The sequence below is a fragment of the Trachemys scripta genome, chromosome 3, assembly GCF_013100865.1.
Source record: "Trachemys scripta elegans isolate TJP31775 chromosome 3, CAS_Tse_1.0, whole genome shotgun sequence".
Lineage (NCBI taxonomy): Eukaryota > Metazoa > Chordata > Testudines > Emydidae > Trachemys > Trachemys scripta.
Window position 1 is genome coordinate 57,372,873 of NC_048300.1, and position 23,458 is coordinate 57,396,330.

The 23,458-nt window shown below is 40.1% G+C and overlaps 1 protein-coding gene across 4 annotated transcripts in view; it reads left to right on the forward strand.

The window, feature by feature from the left end:
- KIF6 (kinesin family member 6) overlaps nt 1–15,297 on the forward strand; it is a 270,556-nt gene extending 255,259 nt beyond the window's left edge. For 2 of the 4 annotated variants that reach the window (XM_034764803.1, XM_034764804.1), the window contains 3 exons: nt 1,227–1,321; nt 8,650–8,739; nt 14,198–15,297. In XM_034764803.1, coding sequence (XP_034620694.1) covers nt 1,227–1,321; nt 8,650–8,739; nt 14,198–14,357 — 345 coding nt within the window. In that variant the 3' untranslated portion in view covers nt 14,358–15,297. Of the gene's footprint in view, nt 1–1,226; nt 1,322–8,649; nt 8,740–11,255; nt 11,363–14,197 lie in introns of all 4 variants that reach the window. The other 2 variants (XM_034764805.1, XM_034764806.1) reach the window with 2 other exon arrangements.
- Nucleotides 15,298–23,458: the final 8,161 nt, after the last annotated feature.

Consider the following 23,458-nt stretch of genomic DNA (forward strand, 5'->3'; position numbering starts at 1 on the left):
AAATCCACAGAAGCAGAGGTCCCCGATTTAATAATTGTAGTTATAACAAACTAAATAGGTTTATTTTAAAATAATATGTAAAAAGTTTGTACCATGGTGAAACAAGCTAAGATACAGGGCTTCACAATCACAAGAGATATCACAAAAGCAAAAAACATCACAAGAGATATCATTCTCATGGACTTTCTCATTGTCACTTCTCTAAAGGTCTTTCCTGGCAGGATTTTGCTAAGATATAGATGGTGGTGGCAATAACTTGTTGGAAAGGAGCCCAATTATGTCTGCTAGTAGAAGATCATCCCCAAACATTTGAGATCATGTCTGCATGGTGTTACTAATAATAACATGTGAGCCTAAATTAAGAAGAATGCAGAATCCAAGGAATCCATGTATTATGTGACCATGTGAAGAGAACATCGACTCCTTGAGTAAAAAATTATTAGTAAATAAAATTTTAACATGTTCAGCCAATATTTCTTTTTGTTCCAAAAAAAATCTATATTAATAACTAAACTGTAGTTTTATGAAAACATTATAAAGAAATGTATTGAACATACAGTTAACTTTCATGAACTTGTTATCTTGATATTGCATCAGGCAACTTAACTAGCTTAAATGCAAGTTTTGGTAGCAAAATACATGTTAAGTCAAAACATTGTAACTGGGTGGGTGGCAATGGGGAGGGGATTAATGGCCTTGCTATCTGCAAACACAGCCTTTCAGAGAGCTGTGAAGTATAATCCCTGTACCTACTGGAGGATGTCTTCTGTGTCTGTCCACAGGAGAGGCCCAAGATCAGCCTCTCATGATTCATCAATGGAAGATTTAGAAATCTGGACTAAATAATGACTTTGATACCTTGAACCTTGACCTATCTATAGATCTAAACACCTTAAGTAACTCAAGTCAGCCAACACCTGCTGCTGAGACATTTTGAAAACCTGAAACTTGAGCTAAGAAATTCTTAAATCACTCCTAAACACTTGCTTGTAATGCCTACGGGAGTTCTTGTGCCACTGATAAGCTCAGCAGGAGGATGCAGCTAAGCTGGAAAGCATTGTTTGTATACAAAGCTTTGGCTGTGTTTCTCAAAGGCACTGAGGATTGGCCTAGCTCTGTTACCATTGCAGTCAATAATAAAACTCCCATTAACTTTCATGGGAGCAGAATTAGGCCGATGTTGAGTGCTTTTAAAAATCCTACCATGCACATTTCTGTTTCTCTAGGACCAGCAAGAGAAACTACCAGTGAGCAATTCAGCAAGTGCCCTGAGGGCTTCCCCCCAGTCTCTTGAATCCCAGCAACATCTGTATGCTAACAGGTAAGCTGAATGTTTTTCTTCCCCTTACTCAGCCACCATCTATGCAGCTGATAACAGCATTAATTGGAGCTTGTTGCCTCTCAGCTCTTCTGTAGGTTGCAAACATTTTCTATGGAAAACAGCTTAGTAAAAATTGTATTGCACCTGGGTAATTATGTATTGCTGAGGTACCACAGTGCTGGACATGAAATGGACTGATGGACAAATAGATAGAAAAGAAATATTTTTATCTTTCACTTATTATTTGCAGTAGTACTTAGGGTGGCTAGTTGTAGTGTGAAACCTTGTTTTACTGTGAAAAATCCACTGTTGCTATAGTTATTGTTCTTCACTTGATTTTTATAACAAATTTGATATCTGAGAATAGGGAAGCATTCCCTGTATCTAAAAAAGGCAGCCATCTTCCCCACCCCGGCATCTGTCACTTCTGATTTCACAGCCTATAATTTTAGGATAAGAAGGTAAATCTCTCACATCCATCCATTTTATGGAGTGATGTCATTGCACATATGTAGAGAGAGGCTTAGTTCACACATGAATTTACCAGTTTACATGCTCCAAGATTAAACCGATGAAAAGGATTTACCTATTTCTAGTGGTGTTCAGCCCCTTCTCTCATCCCCTGCTAGGGATGGCCTGATTTCCTGGTTTATAAAGATACTGTACGTCAACAATGTACTTGGCTTTGGAACCTCCTAAATTACCTCCCGTGTGCCACTAAGTATTTAATATTGTGGTATGTCCATGGCTGTAAGACCAGTTAATTGGCATTATGGCATTATTACAGCTACCTGCAGTGGATGCCATTAAAATCTTATTACTATAGTAATACATTTATCATGGTATTGGCAGTATTTAGAATGGGGAATGTTACAAATACCACAGTTAATTTAACTGCTGTAAGTGATCAGTGTATGTCTGTGTCAAGGCTGAATCCCCACTCTGTCACTCCGAATGCAGAAAGTGGGGGCCCGCAAGGATTTTAAAAATTAATACTTGCCACTCCAGGCTTGTATTACATTCCCAAGGTTACAGCTTTTCTCTGACCTTGGGTTGGTAAACGCTGCCACCACCTAAATGTCAAAAACCCCCTTTGAACCCAGAAAGGAGCACTTGGGAATTCCTCCCTGTGGAGTACCCTCAAGCCCTTTCACCCCCCTGGGGAAGAGCTGAGAAAGAAAACAAAGGAAATTAGCTGTGGCTACCAGCTAATCAAACAACGTGCACAAACCTCTTAGGACACCAAAGATCCAATCCTGTTCTTAAAAAAGGTAAATTTTATTAAATAGAAAAAGAAAAAAAATACATCTGGAATTAGGCTTTTGCTAGATTTTAAAGGAGCAATTCCAAAAATCAAGCACCCAAAATAGCTTTCTTGGGGGGGGGGGGTCAGCTTAAAGGTTACAAGCAAACAAAAGCATCTGGTGTTAGTACAGAGGAGTCCACAAGCCAATAAGAAATAAAAGAAATAACCCTAATCGCATCTTTTTAGACAGTCCCTAATTTTACTTACATATCTGAGGCTCCAGATAAGTAGGTTCGAGGTATGAATTGATAATCTATAATCATACCTGGCTTAAAGTTGCTTATAGCATTACTGCTCCATGTCCCTGCAGCCCAGAGAACAACAGACAAAGGGAAAGTTCCTTTCCCAATTTTAAAAAGTTCTACCTTCCCATTGGCTCTTTTGGTCAGGTGCCCACTCCTTTTCTTTTACCTGTGGGTTTGTTAACCCTTTACAGGTAAAGCAAGCAGAGAACAGACCAAGAGGGATTTTACAGCTAACTGGCTGGCTGGGTTTACATCAAAGGAAGCTGCCCCCCTACCCCCATGTATCACTGTCTGCTTATGGCATTTTGTCTTGGGGGTAAAGAAAAAGGGCTGCTGAAATGAACAAACTGAAGAAAAGTAATAGGGAAAACATGATTTCTCCTGCACAAACTTTACCCTTACACTAGACAGTTCCATTGTGCCTGCAGGGTTTAGCTATTTACTGTGGTCCTAGTCCTGGAGTTTTAGGTGATTTTTATGTAGCCTAGGCCAAGATCATTAAGTACCTTGAATGTAAGGACAGAGACCTTGAACTGATGTGATGTTCTATGAGAGCCAGTGTAGTTGTAATTTTGTTTTCCCGTATCTAATTTCACCTTTGATGTTACTTTTGTAGTGACCTTTTGAAGTCCACTGTTCTTCTTTTCTCATAGTTTCATGGAGAGTTAATCTTATTTTATGTTAAGCTCTTTAAACCAATTTCACACAGGTACATTTTCAGTGTATGCACGCATAATTAGAAACACGGCTCTTTTATTGTGGGGGGGAGCTGCAGACTTAGTATCCCACTGTGCATGAAAATGTACTCTTGCTCTTTGGAACCTGGTTGAGGCTTTAACATTTTAGAAGGAAAGTTTCCAGTTTCACAGTTTCAGAATATAGAATAGCAGAATGCTCATTGCCCAAGGATTCCCTTGTACCCAGTTGACTCAGTAACATTACTTATTAATTTCCATCATTATGTAGGATGAGACCTTGGCTATAACTTCCCCTCTCTGTTACATAGTCCTGGTTCACAAATGGCCCTTTGTTACCCAATCCACCAAGAAACTGGTAATATGTTCATATAAATTGATACTACCACCATCACCCATCCGGCAGACTGGTCGCAAGAGTGGAAGCTGATATAAATTATATACTATGTAATGTTGTATGTAGATCAGTGGAAATAGAGAGCCATATCCAAGAGGGAATGGACATAAAATCTAACACTTAGTGGGCTCCCCGTCAGAAATGTAAGACTATCACTGACAGAATAAGCACGCACTAAAACCATTCAAACTAGCTCGTTGGTGTGAACAGAGGCAAATGCAGACTTCAGGATTAGAAGTAATGGAATGTCTGTCTTGGCACATTTAACAATCATAGAATCATAGAATATCAGAGTTGGAAGGGACCTCAAGAGGTCATCTAGTCCAACCCCCTGCTCACAATCCCAGGATACAACTCAGGGATTTGGCTATGGTAACCTTTCTCAAACTCTATATATTCATTCTAAGAAAACCCTTTGATCATCTCACAAGTCTGTAATGCACAGTTTATGTTGACTATTATGGTTTATGGGGCACTTTACAAACATTTTAGAATAATAAAATACGTAATTTGTGCAATGGCTGTTCTGGCAGTTGGGAATGTCACTAATTAGATGTAGCAGAGATGGTCAGGTCGCAGAAAGAGAAGAGATATCTCCAAGTAATACATGATAATGTATCAGGTCAATTTAGAACTTAAGTCCAAGAAGAGTTTGGTAATCCTTGTTAGGTTTAAATGGACAAAATTAACAAGTTTGTGGCCAAATATTTATCTTCCTTTAAATAAAACAGTGCTTCAGCCCTTAGCAACTCAACCAAAACTAGTCTGTGTTACTAAGGGCTCAGCTCTGTGAAGTGCTGAGCACGGGCACTTAGAACCTCACAGGATCAGGCCTTAAAGACCCAAAACCACTTAGCTTGATCTTTCTTCCACTGAAGGGAATGGCAAAAATCCCATTGATTTTAGTGGCAGCAGAATTGAATGTAGTACCTGGGGTTTGTTTAATACAACGCTACCTTGATATAACGTGACCCAATATAACACGAATTCGGATATAATGCGGTAAAGTAGCGCTCCGGGGGGGTGCGCGGGGCTGCGCACCCCAGTGGATCAAAGCAAGTTCAATATAACGCGGTTTCATCTATAAAGCGGTAAGATTTTTTGGCTCCCAAGGACAGCGTTATATCGAGGTAGAGGTGTATATACACACACTTACACACAAGCCATCCTCAATGTATTCTACATGAGATTAGGAAAAGTGCTGTGTTACACAGGTGAGCTAGTGGTGCCTTACTCATGTTACCATCTCTGATGTATTTCAGATAGCTGAAATTTATACCATGCATTTTCTAGAGGCTTAACCAGAAACAATGATTTCAAATCCAAACTTGCTTGCTCTGCCATTCTTGGGACAAGTCTTCATGATAGGTAGTTTTGAATATTTTATAACCTTCTCTGATCGCAAACAGTAATCTGAAATGTTCAGAAAGCATAAGTGCCAAAAGAAATTTCAGACAGTGATTGCAATTCTTGGTAGCAATGGGGGTGTAGAGACAACCTATTAAGAAAGAGGTCAACAACATCTGATGAGTTAGAACAGCCAAAGACATCAAAAATACTTATAAATTTTTGTTCCATTTTCTTAGGTTTTAATTAAGTATAATGAAAATATCCATGCATACAAATAAGAACAAAAATGCTACCTAATAAGAGCATAAGCTGCATATAGGCATCAGATAAGATCTTTAGAGTACTTATGAAGTGATACTGAGACACAGCAACATTCATTGTAAATCCTCCTAGATCTTCTAATAAAAGTTTCCAAATCTAAATTAAATTTATCATCTCATATATCCAGAATTTCTAGACTTAGTGCAAATGCAACATGTGAACAGCTCCTAACAAGTGTCATATGAGGCTGTTAGAAGCAGCAAATCCAATCCATTCAAAGGAAATTAATTTAGTCACAATGATGAAAAACTCTGCAATGGGGAGAAAACAGAGAAAGGCTAATCATCTTTCCATTTCAGATTGAAAAAGGTCTATGAATATCTCAACAAACCCAGAATGAAAATATAGTGTGAAGGGGTGAAGGGAAGAGCAATATGAAATACAGAATAAAAGAGACTATTTTACTAAAAAATATACCTGATGAAATTCCCAAAGCATCAGAAAAAGAATGCACTCACTTATCCACACTGTCACCAGCATAAAGCTGTGAGTTAATTGCAATTGTGTGGGTGTGGGTCTGTCTGTCTGTCTGTGACATCCTACAAACTCTGTAAAACATCTTAAATTGTACAATTCTGGCTCAGTACTCCTTGGCTGCTCCACTCCAAAACACAAGGATAGTATTCAGTTCACCCTGGTGGATGGGCATTCCCCGATTCCTCTCTCCCATTGGTTTTTATTTAGGAAGTTTATCAGATTCTTGTATTTTCAACTTTAGTCATTGGATATTTAGATTAACTGCTAGTGAAGAATGGAACTTGTTCACATGTTGCATTCGCATTGAGTCTAGAAAATTTTGGTTCTTATACAGATCTTCTCAGAAGCTCTGGAGGGTTCCCTTCTCCCATTTCTGTTTCCAGCTCAATCAGATCTTTGTCTCTTAACCTTATCCAATCCCTTTTGCTTCACCCAACTCCCTTTCTCCAACTCCAACAGACTCCATGGACATCCAAATCTTTCTCCTTGACCTCAACAGACCCTTTAGCTCTCCAGCTTTGTCCTTGAGGCCCCCTGCTCTTAATTTACATTCCACAGGAGATAATCTCAGGTCCTGTATGTTCTCTGATGACTTCTTGCCAGCTATTGTCTTCACATTTCGTTCCTTTGGTTTCAGGAGTCACTCGCTGTATAGGTATTGTGTGAAATTGGGGAGATATTTTCACATTTTTGTAGCGTTTTCCATTTTGCCCATTTTTCATGCTCTTGAAATGTCACATTTCTGAACATTTGTGGAGATTATAATGTGTCTGCGGAAGAAAGAGCTCTGTGTAGCTCAAAAGCTTGTCTCTCTCACCAACAGAAGTTGATCCAATAAAAAATGTTACTTCATCCACCTTGTCTCTGAGGAAAAAATCCTTGGTTGGCGAATTTCCATTTGAGCTCTAAAAGTTTGGGGGAAAAGACCACCAACAAAACTGAAGTCACTAAAAATGCTCAAATTTCAAGCAGTCTGAATCTTGCTGCAAATATTTTCCCCACTCTACACAGAATACCTCGCACCCTTCAACTCCACAGAAACCCTGTAACCCACAAGATTTGAAATCGGCAGCTTGATCTGTCTGGGCCATCCAAGACCCTGTCAGAAAGGAAGCTGATACTTTTCTAATGCAACCCAAATAAACCTCAGGTATGTTTAGAGTGAAAACTGTAGGGAACAACTTTCAAAAGCACCTAACTGATCTAGGAGCCGAAGTTCCATTTTCAAAAGTGACTTAGGAATTTAGGAGCCTAATTCTAGTTGGAAGTCAAAGAGAAGACTCCTAAGTGCATAAGTCACATTTGAAAGTGGGACTTCACCTCTAAGTCACTTAGATGTTTTTGAAAATTTTACTCAAGGTCTGAAATCCTGTATTGATCTGATAACATTCAAGAAAAGTGGGACTCCTTTGTGCCTAGTTATTGCATCACAGTAATAATATATCACACATTACCCATTCTCTTGAGGCCCTTGTAACACCCAGACACAATGGGGTGACCTAAGCATGAAGTATTAAACATTTATTGAAAGCTGCATTTTGTATTTAATTAATTTAAAGTGAGTGTCATTTCAATGCAGTAGGCAGATACCAATGGTATAGGACTTCAGGAGTTAAAGAGAAATGTTCAACCCCATAATCTATGAGCTTCTCATTTGAAAATAACTTACACTCTTGAGCACAGTATATTCTGCAAAACTGAACCTGGCACGATGTAACACAGTAAAATATTAGTAATAAATTTCTTTCCTTTTTCAAGTTCTCTGCCAGAAACATCAATTCATAAGCCAAAGTGAATGAACTACTGCAGGGTTAAAAAAGCAGGAATACACCAAGCCCACCACCTAGCGGAAACACACTGCTTCTGAATAACACCATGTTGTAATTCTCTCTTAGTACTGGCATAAGAAATACTGCTGTATGTACTTACCCCATAAACACAGGAAAGCTGCTGGACAAGGGAAAATTGACATCCCATGACAGAAATCTGCCTTCCTAATTGAGAGATCCCTTGATAATGGCATCTCTCCTTTTGCAATAAGCATAGCTATGATCAACAAGCCAGATCCGTAGGTCCTCACTCAGGTTTTATCCAGTCTCCCTTTGGTTTCATAATAATTTTGCCTGAGTAAAGGCTGAATACAAAATGAGTTAAGGCCTCACCATTTGGCTCAGTATTAATTTAGAGAGTAAAAAAGTTCACAAAATGTATTTCTAAAATACACCAAAATGCTCCATCGTGAAATTAAAACTCCTGCATAGAGAGTGAAATGGTGCATTTCCTCTGATTCTTTACCACCTTATTTGCCACTCTAAAACATTACGTCCTAAGAGTGCCTTTTTGTGGCCATATTCACTATGCAACTGCCATCATCACATAAGTTGGATAGAAAATTCCCTTCTTCCTGAAAGCAAAAGATGTTTTTTGTAGTTAAAACAAATACATTCTAAAAACCAGCTTCATTGTAGTCATTTCAGATGTATCCAGAAGTTTCCTCCACACGAACTCTTAATTATCCCTCCATTTTCCACCTCCAGTTTTTCAGATACCAGTAGAGTCAACCCCAGTGAAGATCGTGGTAGGAAAAACAACTTGAGCAGGCTCAGCAACTCAACTTCAAATACAAGGTAGGGAGCATGTTGGTGCCATTCAGAGGGTAAGGTGGGCTGGCATTTTGTCTCCAGTTCCTTAGAATCCTGACCAATCCATTGTCATCTCTCTGTGTCTCTTAATAACATACTGAAGCTGCTCATTTTGAATCTGACTTTATAATTAAAGGTGAGTCTATGTCCTCACTTATACCGCATGCACCCATATTGAGAGGTGACTGTCCACCTTTCGTGCACTTCCTGTTTGACTGGAGGCAGTTTTCTGCTGGTTCATATTGTGAACCCTATACCAGAACAACATAAAAGGCTCTTTTTATATTCTTTTGTTTTTAAATGGGGATCTTAGAATTTGCAGACCAATGTAGGATGCAGAGTCCCTAAAATCAAGAGATCCATAATATTTTTCACCACCATGATTTTCCCCTGGCATGGATGTTAAAGCAGGATTTTTAGTAGAATTTTGCCGTGTGTATTTCCTTAAGACATTCACAATCTCCTTTGTGCAAATTATGCCAGTAACAAGTGAGAACAACAATCCCTGTGTCTGGTAGTGAGTATTTATATTGTTTTCTCAAAGGAGGCATAGCTGCCTTATGTTCGACGAATTTGTTAGCAGAGGCTACTGAGATTTTATGGAATCACTTTTGTTTATGTTCACTCCCTCCCCACCCCCCAAAAAAACTAGACATAACCCTGCTGTGCTTCAAGTTTAACACTTAAGCCGTTTTTCACTATAGCCATATCTAAGAAGACGTGGTTAGCATTTATTTTTATTTATTTATTTATTTGCAATAGGAAAAAGAGCAGAAGGTATTTTCCTCAAATTTTCCAAAATAATCCACTTTTGGGACAGAGGCAAACATGGAAAATTTCTTCCCAAAAGATCAGTGTTTCAGAGGTGGGTGTGTGGGTGTGTGTGTGTGTGTGTGTGTGTGTGTGTGTGTGTGTGTGTGTGTGTGTGTGTGTGTGTGTGTGTGAAAGATAGAAAGGAAAAACAGGTTAAAAAGGAAGTTAGGCATCACCTGCTCTTATGTACTATACATTTTTCACTGTTAACACTGCTGCTAATCAAAATTCAGCAGACAGTACAGAAAAGTTAACTTTTATAGGAATTAGTTACTATACTGTGCTGAATAATTTCTTGATAATGGCTGCTTGATGGCCTGCGTCTGACCCCATGAGATGCTGCACAACAGTAACTCCAGGTCATAAAGAAGGACGTTGACTTTCACGTGACAAAGTGTGCTTCCTTAACTGAGAATATCTGACTCTCCCCTAGGGTCCTCAGTTTTTACTCAGTCCTTATAGTTTTTATAAAGATGTCTCCACTAATAGCTACTAGAAAGATCATCCTAAGAAATAGTGCTCTGTTGGAGTTTTAGAATATCCTTGTTAATTAGATAAAAATAGACATTTTGTGGAGTTTGTAACAATTTCTGTACAATTGCCATCTTGGTTCTGTGCCAGCAGACTACTACTTACCAACTAGAGATTTAATTAGCAGCACATAAACATGCATATCAGACATCTGTTCTATATCAGCCAAGATTATATTCTGCCATAATAGTTACTTGAGTGCTGTAGAGAAAACCAAAATTAGAAAAGAGTTTTTTAAAAAGTAGAATGTCTATATAATCATGATTCCTCTCCATATTTTTATTGTGCTTTGATTATGATAGTTTCTATTTGGAAAATGTTAGTAGTGGTAGTAGTATTTATTATGGTACCAGTTGTGGACTAGTTCATCTATAAACCAATGTGAAGGCATAGGGCCAAATCTTCAGCTGGTGTAAATTTACATCAATGGAACTATGCCATTTTATACTAGCTGAAGATCTGATCCATGATCTTTGTGTCAAAGAATTTATAATGTAAGGCCCTGACTTAACCACATGGGCACAGGGACTCAATGCAGGACTGGGACTTAAATAGGCAAAATTGCAGAAGGCTGCTCTTTATCCCCTAGATTTGTCCTGGCTTCAGTGACTTCTGGCAAATGTCATGAACATCATATGATCCACAATCTAGTTCTACATGTACATCCATGCTGACATGCTATTCCATGGAATGCTCATTCAGCTTGCCTCTAGGAGGCAAGGAGGCAACAGATTTGTCCCATGCTTATAGCAGCATCAATTCTGTAGCAAAGAGTCACATTGCACAGATGCACCCATCATTTCTCTAGTAACCTCATTGCATTATTTAATTCTGCTTGACTAATTTTCTGTGGGTTGACATTAAAATATTTTTTAACTCTGTGTGTGTGAGGGGAGGGCATGTAATAACTAAACAGGCTGCAGTTTGTTAGGTTTATGGGAATCCAGGTGTACTTTAAAAGCATATACAGATCAGAAAGTTAAAACGTCGTGGGCTTGATTCTGCCCTAACTTAGGCTGGCTTCTGCCAACATAACCTAAGGAGAAAGCCCTTAAATCTATCTTTTTTTCAAACAGAAAAAAAAGGAGATGGGAATAGAGAATATAGAATCAGTCTGTTTACTCATCTGAGTCCCTGAATATACTTGCTTATTTCAGGACCCCCCGGAGTTCAAGTTTGTCTATCCCACTCACTGGAGACAGCCAGACTGATGCTGACATTCTGGCTTTCATTAAAGCCAGACAGAATCTCCTGCAGAAGAAAGGTAAACCCTGTTAAACGTACTAGGCCAAACTGAGCTCTCTGATATAGCAGTAATGCATATATCTATATATCAATGCTAATGTAAATCCCCTTTGGGTATTTGTCACTAAATCAGAGGGTAAGAGTAGTCATAGGTGAGCAGTAAATTTCAGTCTACAGTGTAAGTAAATAAAACTGGCAGTAGGTAGAAGGCACACAGCAGTGGCACCCAGAGGTGGCCTGGAAGTAATTCATCACAATAAAGACAAAAGTTTCTTCTCTGTTTGTTTGGGTTTTTTTACAACAGTTTTTAATGACAGTAGCAAATTAGAGAGAAGATGAAAGCAGCAGTGATTGCTGAAGCAATAACTTTCCATCACCGCTCAAGTGCTGATGACAGCATTACTCTGCAAGCTATCAGCCCCTGGCAGATGGTGTTAGCGTTATCACAGAGTGGTGCTTTAGTATCACTCTGCTTATCAGGAATAACTCTCAGGTAAATACACACAGGCTGCAAATCCAGCCACCTTATGCCCATCCAAAGCAAACACTCAGCACACTTAGGCTTTGGGTTCCCTTTTGTCTTAATTTAGTAAGGCTGTTGTCAAGCTTCTTCTGGAGACGTTAAAGTTGAATTTGTAGGCAGCTCACCTACGAGCCAGGCTACAGAAAAAAGCAACATTTAAAGCAAACATCTAAGGCTTTTAGAAGGTTCAAGATTCATCCCGTTTATAACATACAAAAAATGAACTTTGAATTACAAGGGCACAATTTGTCATGAAATCATTTCTGAAAGCCCATCAAGATTGTATCTGTCAGCTGCCTTCCCTAACCTGCTTGTTATTTGTCTATAGGCCATCATGTAGCATCATGTGTGGATCTCAAAGAAGGCTAGGATTTACCAAAACTGATAAACTTACATTTCAGGCCCACCTGTGTCTGAAAGAGACGCCTACAGAACAGAGGATGGTCAACCCATTTTAAACTGTGCTAAAGTTCAGTTATAAACATTATGGAGCTAAGTGTGGTACCACGTGCATGATGCTTACCACAGCCAGCCTGGCAGTGCAGTATAGGATGACTTAGAAGGTGTAGTGTGACTTACAGAAGTGTACAGCCTGCCAAGCACTGTACATTACAGTATATGCACTAGGCCCTAGCAAAGTTCCTAGCCAGCAGATTGTCCACCAGGTGCAGTAGATGGGTCCCTCTCTGAGCTCTCCTTCGAAAGCCAGGTGGACGCCTCTGTTCACTTCTCGCCCAAACCCAGCACACCTTTAGTACACAGGATTGGATTTGGCCCTAAATTATTTCAGTTCTCCACATCCCTCAGACACATACACAGCCTTTCTGAGAGCCCCTTGTCTTAGGATCCTGCTATCTCTGTTCTCCATTGCTTCTCCTGACCTTCACCGCCAGTGCTTCCCAATGCAAAGGAAGTCTTAACCACACATACATTCAGGCTAAAGGCAGTAGACAATAGTAGTGACTGTTGCAGTGACTGTTCATGGATTAACTAACAGAGGATTTTGAGTATCAGAGGAGTAGCCGTGTTAGTCTGGATCTGTAAAAAGCGACAAAGAGTCCTATGGTACCTTATAGACTAACAGAAGTATTGGAGCATAAGTTTTTGTGGGTGAATGCCCACAGAGAGCAGCTGGCTCAGGGCAAAGGAAAAGAAGAGGGCCCAGAGCAGTGCTTGTTAGGTAAAGAAATCTCAGGTAAAGTTCAGAGGAAGCTGAGTGGGCAGGAAGAGGGAGTTGCTCGAAGTAGGTGCTTTGGGAAAGCAGACAATAATAATAACTAGCTCTTAGATCTCAAACACTTTGCAAAGAAAATCAGTATCATTATGCCCATTTTAGAAATGGGGAAACTGAGTCACAGGGCGGTGAAATGACTTGCCCAAGGTCACCTAGCAGGCTAGTGGCAGAACCAGAGATAGAACCCAGGTGTTCTGAGTCCCTGCCTGGTGCTCTGTCCTCTAAGCCATACTGCCTACCCAGAGTCCAAACCTTTTTAGGCTTATCCATTCTGTAAACATTTGAGCTCTTTTCCATAATGGTGCTTTCTCCAAGGCTGTTCCATTTCACTCATGGAGCTTGGTTTTCTTCATGGGAAATCGCTGCAGGTGACTCCGGCAGAAAACATTGTCTGAGCCAAACCAAAGTCTGCTAAGGCGTGGAAGATGTCATCATACTTCCTCTCCCTTCCTTCAATGACCCTGGCCCTTTGAAACTGCTCCATGCTATCAATAGCCCAGAAACACATCAAAGGCTCTGCTTTGTATTAGCTGAAAAGAGAGGATAAAATGTGTGCAGAGGCCAATGGTGTGGAAAACAAGTTTCATAAATAGAAAAGGCATCAGCGTGGGAATGCACAACATCCTTAATGAAAGTAATACAGTGGAAAATGGCCTCTTTGAAGGGGTCCCAGGGGGAGATTAGTTAGGCGCTCACAGATCATTGCCATTCATGTCTCTGAGCTTTACAAACAGACATTAATTAAAGCAGGCACACATGCAGCACTTTACACTCTTTGGATATCGCTCTGTTCATCAAGCCGCCTTGGAGTAGCTTGCTGGGGTTGCTAACGTTATCGTTCTTGAAAAAGAGCAACACAGCTAGTAAAGTTACTTACAAAGGGCTGCTCTGTGAGCATAAAAATTTGTTTCACCCATCATTCTTGGGGTAGCGAAGTGAAAACAGTTGGAGGTCAATGATATGTTGGCCTAAAACTCTTGGATTCAAACCTCTTCTTGCCCTGCATCTGTTTTTGTCTGTGGAGTAGCCATTGTTTTAAAATTGATGACAATGTCTTGAACTACAGACTGATTAACAGTGTCCTTATTTCCTTTCAGGCTTGGGGAACAAGTGAATTTCTTGTTGCATTCCAATACTCCCTTTGTAAATGAAGAAATATGGACAATTCAAAAATCTCTCCTCTTCCCCCACCTTCTCTCTCTAAGAACCAGGAACAACTCACCACTTTGGGTCTGCAGCTTGACTGAGAAAAAATGAATGACTTGTGTATGTCAAACCTGTGCAATCATATCTTCAGCATGGACAAAGATCAAGCACAACTGAAGCAACTGGACATGAAAAAAAAACGTTTTGTTTATTGGGAACGTTATGGTTATTTTGTAAAACATCACAATTAGCTAGCACTTTTTAAAACCACTTTTCCATCACTACTATAAGTGAAACATTTCTTTGTTGCTGATGCAATTTTTTCTCTTTTTCTGATTGTACTCTGGAAGCGTATGAATGTAGTTATATGAAATTCAACAGTTTTGTCCACAGATGTTTGTACAAACATTGTTGGGTTTGATCCAGGTGGGTTTCACAGTTGTGCTGTGCAAAAATAGTAAATATTTGGTTCATGAAATTTAGAGTTTTATTCAGGACCATTGACTAATGCCAGCAAATCACTTTGGTTGTTTTGTTTTATTTTGTGAGAAAGGCAGTTTTCATACAAAATGCCTGAAATTTTGAGATCACGTATTATAATATGAAAACTGATCTGCATTGAAGTGAAATTTCTTAAATCAAAGTTTCCAGAAATTTTAGGTCTTTCACTTGGATCCATTAAATTTAATGTAAAAATGTATCGTCCCCAAAATGTCCAGGTTTAAAAAAAACAAAACAGTGATATCTTGCAGGTGTAATGTAAAATCAAGACAATTTTTGCAGAATCCAAACAAAATATGAAAATGTAAATGTAAAGTTTTAATGTTTTGTTGCAAATACTGTTCTTTGTATAACCCCACTCTGCAACCCCATGTCTCACTTTCAGTTTCAGATTCAAGCAAATCTAAAACATAAAAGTAAAATTTAGTTTCCAAAATGTACAGAGTTTCAGACTGAAACTACCGCGTTTCATGCTATTGAGCAAGTTGCAGTGATGAAATCTGAAAGCTCTTTGTTATTCATGTACAAAATACAGATAACTTGATTGGTAGGAGTCATGTATTCTTTAGGACATAAACTTCAACTTCAAATGGTATTACATTTTGCAGCAACTGAAAATTATGCAACGAATTGGAAAATACTCAAAGCCACTGGTTTTCATCAAATAAACAATTAAAGTATGATCAATAATGTAATCTATTATTTAAAAAAGCAGTGTATTTCCATGCATTTCAGTTTACTGCAAAAATCAACGAGTGCCACAGAAATCAGTATGTTTTGCACAGAATTTAGCAACCACAAGCTGAAGTGGGGTCAAGTCTATGGTTATTCGTCGTCAGTGAGGAAGCGAGGGGGGTTGAGGTTTTGATCACTTGTAGCAGAAGGGACATAGTTCTTCCTGCTCTGGAGGACCCAAAACACTCCTTTTTCTGCAAAAGTCTTTATCCCTCATCTTCCTGGGAATGTTACTCTATACACACAAACACACCCCATTCTGGCTGCTGGCAGTGGGTGTGGTCTCTACCCCCTGTCATTGGTTCCTGGAGGCGCTGAGGAAGAAAACTGTTTAATGCACTGTAGCAGCTGACGACAAGGAGAAGAGCCAGCACCTTGTGATCAGCCAGTTCCCCACAGATCATAATTTGGGAACCCCTATATTAGGGAATGCATTCCACAAGCTGTTCCTCTGCAGGGCTTCTCTTGAGCAGAGAGGGCCAGTCATGCTGAATTAATGTTTATATGGCAGCATTGAATCCAGCAGGGCCACCAAACTGAGGTCATTTAAGCAAGATCATGGGAAGTGAACCAGAAGGCCAACTTCGAAAGTCTAGTACTGCTGTTCAGTTACATGGAGATCTCTTCCCATTATTAGTAAAATCCCCATTGCAATTACTAAATGTTGGAGGTTACCAGAAAAGAAGCATTAGGAAAATTGGTCATTTCTTCTGAGACTTACACACATTTGTCAATTGCCTTCAATTGTCCTGACGTGATCTTGTGTGACACTGTCATTTGATTTCATATGTAACGTTGTGTTTTGATGTTGCCATGTAATCATAGAAATCAGAGAGAGGAAAAAAAATCTAGCAGTTCCCCAATCCAAAATATTATGGTCCTGATTCTGATTTCTCACGAGTTTTATGTCAGTGTGACTCCATTGATTTCAGCAGAGTTACTCCCAATTTACGGAATGGTGTGAGATCAGAATCAGGCCAATATGCTCATGATATGCCTGGCTGAGGATATAACTAGTAACATGAAACTACACAACTAGATAGGAATGCTGAAAATTGGCCTGCCACACCTTTTGGATACTTCCACAATACAGCTGGTTTTGGGGACACAAAAAGTTGCACATCTTACGTGCTTACTCATTAATCCAAAATTACTTGTCCACCATTTTTTCAGTGACCACCACATAAAGACTGCACCTTCTAGATAGCTCCTATTTCTGTATGACAGTTGGGTTGACTGTACCATACTAATGCTACCTGTCTTGATAGTCCCTTTTCAGAAGCAAATACTCATCAGCAACTACACACCACACAACAAAAACACCAACCTAGGAACCAAACCCTGCTACAAACCCTGGTGCCAACTCTGTCCACATATCTATTCAAGGGACATCATCATAGGACCCAACCACATCAGCCACACCATCGTTCACCTGAACATCTACCAATGTGATATATGCCATCATGTGCCAGCAATGCCCCTCTGCCATGTACATTGGGCAAACCGGACAGTCTCTACGCAAAAGAATAAATGGACACAAATCTGACATCAGGAATCATAACATTCAAAAACCAGTAGGAGAACACTTCAATCTCTCTGGTCACTCAATAACAGACCTCAGAGTGGCAATTCTTCAACAAAAAAACTTCAAAAACAGACTCCAATGTGAAGCTAAAGAACTGGAATTAATTTGCAAACTAGATACCATCAGATTAGGCCTGAATAAAGACTGGGTGTGGTTGGGTCATTACAAAACCTAAACTTAATTTTCCCAATACTAATTTCTCCCTACTGTTACTCACATCTTCTTGTCAACTGTCTGTAATAAGCCACTCTCTTACCACTTCAAAAGTTATTTTTCCTCTCTTGGTATCCTGCTGTTAATTGATTTATCTCATTAGACTGACCTAACACTTGTTAAAGCACCCCCGTCCTTTCATGTATTTATACCTGCTCCTCTATTTTTTACTTCATACATCTGATTAAGTGGGTTCTAGCCCCGAAAGCTTATGCCCAAATAAATTTGTTAGTCTCTAAGGTGCCACAAGGATTCCTCATTTTTTTGCTGATACAGACTAACACGACTACCACTGAAACCTCTTCAGATAATCTCCTGAGTCACTGGAAAGGGCCCTGGTGTTTACCAAGAGGAAGGTACAGTCAGTGGCATCCGTTTATATTTGGATTTGAGCCTGCCTAGTCACCTGTAAAACAGTTTTTCTAAGTAAAGAGGTTTTTGTGCATGACTGAGTACTGTCTATTGACCGTGATATCTAGCCAGTGGTTATGCAAACTTGTAGATATAGTAAATTCTGTTTATTTAATGTTTCCAACCAGAGCAAACTGTCTTCTAAATCCAAAGACCTTGATTGCAGAGATGTCTTGGGGCAATAGCAGTACAGTGCTGGGTGCCATGCAGATGTTCCCAGGAGGACCTTGTGCCAAGCACCAGAGGCCACATCATCCTCTCTTGTGGTACAACACAGACATTTTCTACCCTCGTATCCCCTTCCACTGGTTTTACCAGAGGAGAAGATGGATCTTCAATGAGCTCCCCAATAGCATCATCACTTCCGGGAGGGCCAAAGTGTGTCCACACATTCATGGAAAGGGCCACAAAGCCTGCTCCCATTTGTGGTGAATCCCCAGGGCTCCACACAGAGGCCAGAGACATCCATGTGGATGCCTTGTGCTCACCAACTCTTGCCCCTGGTCACCCCCCTTCCACTGCTTCCTGGCCACAATAGCTACAGGAACTCTGAGGAAAAGATGATACAGCCACAGGCTTAGCATCTCCTGTAAAGAGAATTGAACCCATGATGACATAGGCCTAGGAATCGAATACTGAGATTCACACATATGGCATCACCAGTATGTATTGTAGTAGCCTCTCTCTGAAAGTTGTTATTCTTCTTCTGGTTTAGCCAATCTTAGAGTGGAAGCGTTTAGTGTCCGTAGTATAAACTGAATGCACCTCAGCCGGATAAAGTGTTAAGCTTTTGTAAATGTTAATTGTTCTATCTGCTCAACTGGAGAATATGGATGTTGACGAGATGAAACTCCAGGCATGACTTGTTCTCTGAGGCACATTTGGTGTCTCTATATAGAATGTATTTCTTTTCAATGTTCATTTTATTAATAACCACAAAAAATCCAATTTCTATTTTTAATATGATTTTACATTAATCATTTTTTGTTTTGGATTAAATAATTGTAAATGGTCTTTTTCCAATTTTTTCCATTTCACTTCCTCTAATATTTGTTATGGAACCTCACCAGTGTGGCCAGCATCACATAGAATTATAATACCAGTTATTACCAATGAATCTATCTGATGCCAGCACAATAAAACTAGGAATGCTTAACTTCTACCTCTACTTTTCTTTGTTCTTAGGGGCAGTGCACTTGAGATGGCCCTCTAGACATGTCCTTCAATATCTGAAGCTCTTCACTCAACACAAATGCTATAATGTGCATACTTGCACTTAGGGCTGTATATTGGCCTTGCATGAATTGAAGATAGTTTGTAGTGTTAAGAGTTTATCTCTGTGAGGAATTGAAACAACCTGATCCAATGTTCAGAGACTGAGCAACAGTAAGATTTAAGGAAACAGGTATTTGTTTATAGAAATTATGCGAGAAAAGCATAATCAAAACTTTGGCGATTCTTTCATCCATTTCTTCCAAAAGAGAGGATCCTCTTCCCCCCCCTTCACTGATACATGTCAGTAAATCAAATTTCATGAGTATAAAACTGATGTGAGATCAACATCCAGGCCTGAGAATTGCCAGAGGTCATTGTCATGCGAAAAGAAACATAGTATGTTCATGATATTCATATTTCTTGCACCTCAAAAGAGTTCTCTGTAGGTTCTCCTCAGGGCCGGCTCTAGGTTTTTTGCCACCCCAAGCCAAAAAAAAAAAAAAGAAAAGCCGGAATGCTGCCCCTGGAATTCTGCCGCTCCGAGCACGTGCTTGGTTTGCTGGTGCCTAGAGCCGGCCCTGATTCTCCTACTCCTGCTGTGAAACTTAAGCCTTCTCAAGTTTTGCCATGGTAGCTATGTTGGTTGGGGGGAGTGAAGAGATCAGTGCTTTTGCAACTATAGCTTATTTTGTTTGATGAACTGGTTTCAGCTATAGCAGCAAAAAAACCCTCTTTTGCTGGTATAAACTGCATCTACACCAGGAGGCTTGCCAGTATAGCTCTATCTGTATCGCTGTACCAGCAAACACTTGCTAGTGTAGACAAAACCTTAGGGAATAAAAACCACTCCAATAATAAAAGGAAATTTGAAACAATTCAACAACTAGATGTGCACAGTTGTTTTGGCCAGGAGCAAAACCCCACTGAACCACTGTATCCTTCCATGCAGATTGTCACCTAGTGTTCTGTTCAGAGAATATTGTGCCAGAAAACTAGTCATAAGCATCCTGTCACATCCGAAATTTGAGCCACACATAATTGTCAGCTGCACCTCATTACTCATTTTAGACCCAAATCTACCTCTGTCCCACACAGACCTGCTGTTATCCCGCTTTTCATTACAGTATTGCTTTTGGCACTGGAAATGCAGAATCAGGAAACTGAAGTTATGGCAGTGTTATTTACCTTAAAGAAACTAACATTAAACATCAATTTAAGCTTCCTCAGCTATTTTTTTTAGGTGTGTCCTTTATTTTGCAGCTGACCTATATTTTGAAAGCCCATGTTCCATGTTTAGGACTTGATATTTTGAGAGCAATGCCAGAGATGGACTCAACAGAATTGGAGAATTTTGGGGGTTTCATTTGTTTAGTGTAGCTAGTGTAACGTGATTTGTCAAGTGGATCACAATCCTAGAAATCATATAGGTGTCCATGCATTACAGAAGATCTCACGGCCTCTGTGGCCTAGGCTGGACCACTTCAGGGTCAGTAATCCTTCACGCCCAAATGGAACAGTGAAGGTCTATTATTAATAATAGGTGAGATGAGCCAAGAAGGAAACCTTCAGATCTCAATCCAAGTTAGATTTGGGCAAGGATTCGGGGCTCAGATTCAAGACTGAATCCATGCTTGGGTTCAAGTTTGGACCCAAAGCTCTGAAAATGCATGAGCTGTTCTCGTGAGATTTCTGCTGGGAGCCTTCCAAGTTTAGTTTTTATTGTAAATGTTTTTGTATAGCCCTAGAATTTTCTGAGCTCAGGACCAGATTAATGCATGGGCCAGATTAGTACATAGGCAAACTAGGAACATGCCTTGGGCCCAAATTCATGGGGGGATTGGGGGGAGAAAAAGATACATTTTGTTTTGGTTAACCAATGCAGATTTGCTTGCAAACAGAAAGAACTTCACCCACTTGAATGAGCGGTGTTGTGAATAGGCACACAGGGTCGCTCCACCACTCAAATTTGGCCCCAGTACCGCTCTGTCATGATGGAGGGCTGCCATCCCAAATTTGAATGAGTGACATTGTGACCTGGTGCTCGGAATCACACTTCCCCTGACACTCAAATTTGTCTCAGCTGCCCCTCCGTCATATTGTGACCCCATGTGCCAGGTCGCAATGCCACTCTCACAAGAGAGTGAAGATCTTTCAGTCTACACCAATGGATTGGCTGGCAGAAGTAGTCCTCACACAAAGCTAAGACTCATTTTGCTATTCCAATCAAAGCCAAGGTGAAAGGAGGGCACTGGATGAAGAAACCACTTCCTTCTCCAACAGCAATACATGGACAGTCTGGGATGGGAATTTACTGCAATGGCATGTATGGGAGGGGACATCACTGAAGTGTATTTTCCCCCTTTCTTTCAGTGTATCAACTGTTTGTTGTTATTCATAATAGAAGGTGGAGGCCCAGAAGTGTATGTTTGCTGAGAGCCCAGTGATAGGTAAATCTGTTCTCATCCCAGATAGCTGTGGTTAAAAAATAATCTGTACACAAAGAACAACAAAAGAAGTGGGATTAGACCTTATACTTCATCTGGTTGTAGGAAGGAGGTTTCCAATCTTATTTTAGCACATTCCTTTATTGAATTCTTGTCATGTGGAGGCTTTACAATATTTTGGTCTCACTTGGGGCAAAAGGGGAGTGAGGAGCTCATTCATCCAAACTCAGAACTCACTCAGACATCATGAGTTCTCAGTTTAAACTCCAAAATTGTCGGTTTGAATTCCATTTGGGTCTAGCAAAACATGAGTTCTGGGCTGCAGATTGGGGACTTCTGGTTTGGGTTCAGTTTTGGTTCACCCTGGTGTAACCTAGAACTAGGGCAAGAAGACCTTTCCAGTGAGAATCTTTACAGTTTCCATTGCATGAGCTTCCCTTGGAAAGCGAAAAAAAGTTCCAGAGGGTTTACTTAGAGATTTAAGCTCTCTAGAGTAAGGACCATCTTTTTGTTGTGTGTTTGTACAGCAACTAGCACAGTGGTGTCCTAGCCCGTGACCGGGGCTGCTAGATGCTACGATACTATAACCAATAAATGATAAACACAACTGAGTTCTCCCATCCTTTGTCTCCAATAATGGGAGAAGTTTCAAATCACAGGTTTTCTCACTCTATTTTTAGTCTTTTTAAAACATTTTGAAACTGAAAATCGATGCATCAGTGCTAACAATTGGTTGGAAACTGGGGAGGTGATACTGATCGGGGCAGGGGGGAGAAATACCTTGATATTTACAGATTCTAGCACAAAAGTAACAAAATCCAAGAGGCATTCCTTAAGCCCTGCAACTGTCTTTACACTAGGGACAGATCTCAAATCGATTCCTCACCAGAAATGTGATTTTTCCATGGGAGGAAATGACAGGGGCAGACACAGCGTGACCATTTTCTCTCGTGTTTTATTTGATGACTATTGATTGAACACACTGTTCTGTTCACTTGCATGGAGCTGTGTATGCGTGTGAAAATATCTTTGTTAAATGGACGCTGTGCGATTTTGCCCTTGCACTTATCTCCAAGCTCATTCAGCCGGAAAGCGCCTCATCCCCAGCTGAGTATTTACTCTGCATTTTCTCTCTCACACACGCAATCGATTTGCTTTTTTCTTTTTCCTACTGAAACCCTCATCCTCAGGACATCTCTTATCATATATTCCAGGTCTCTTTTCAACTTTGCCACAGCTGCTTGGTATATTTTACTTTCCATTAATTGATTTTTGGTGCCTACTCTTTTGAAATGCTTTTTAAGTAATAGTTAATTCCTGCCATTAAAGATAATATCACCTCCTATAAAAGGCCATTAGAAATCGTTTCATTCGGCCCAACCAAACGGGGTCCATCTCTGATGCATGCATAAGGCACTTCAGCTACAAGTGTTTCAAGTATTGTGATGAACAAACCTCAACAAATTTGGAGGTTCAGTTTATCAAAGCCCCAGACACTTAAGATTCTCACCCATAATAGCCAAACCTATTTTGACTTTTCCTTCTCATATGACCATCTTTCCTCCAGCAGCATCGCCAGAGGTTTCTCCCAGGACATCCTGATTTACGCTTCAAAGTCTGATAATTGGGCCCCCTTGTTGAAAAGAATTGGAGGCCTGTTGGAGAACGTGGGTCATTGTCATCTCTGAACGCTTTCTAACCGAAGAAAGGTTCTAGACTGGGTTGGGTCGACCATTTGTTTCGTTACTCATTCATTTAACTGATTTCTGAAGCACATTTCACCATGACTTCTCCTTCAATTGTGGGAATTTAACTCAGTTCATCAAATGCTCAGCAAAATAAATGGATCTGCAGCAATCCCAGAAAGCTGCTAACTTTAGGTTCGGATGGCTCTGCCAAGAGGAAGAGTTCCCAGAGGCAAGGACCCCTCTGGTGAGAGAGCCCAGCTCCTGCACTGTTGAAGTGAAAGAGCTCAGCTATCAGTCATTGAGTATGCATATTTACTGTAGCAAGTGCTTTTCAGCCACTCTGACAGGCAATCTCTCACAGAATCTAGTCCCAGGCCATGTGTGTACAACATCCCCCACAATCCATAGCAAATGGGCTGT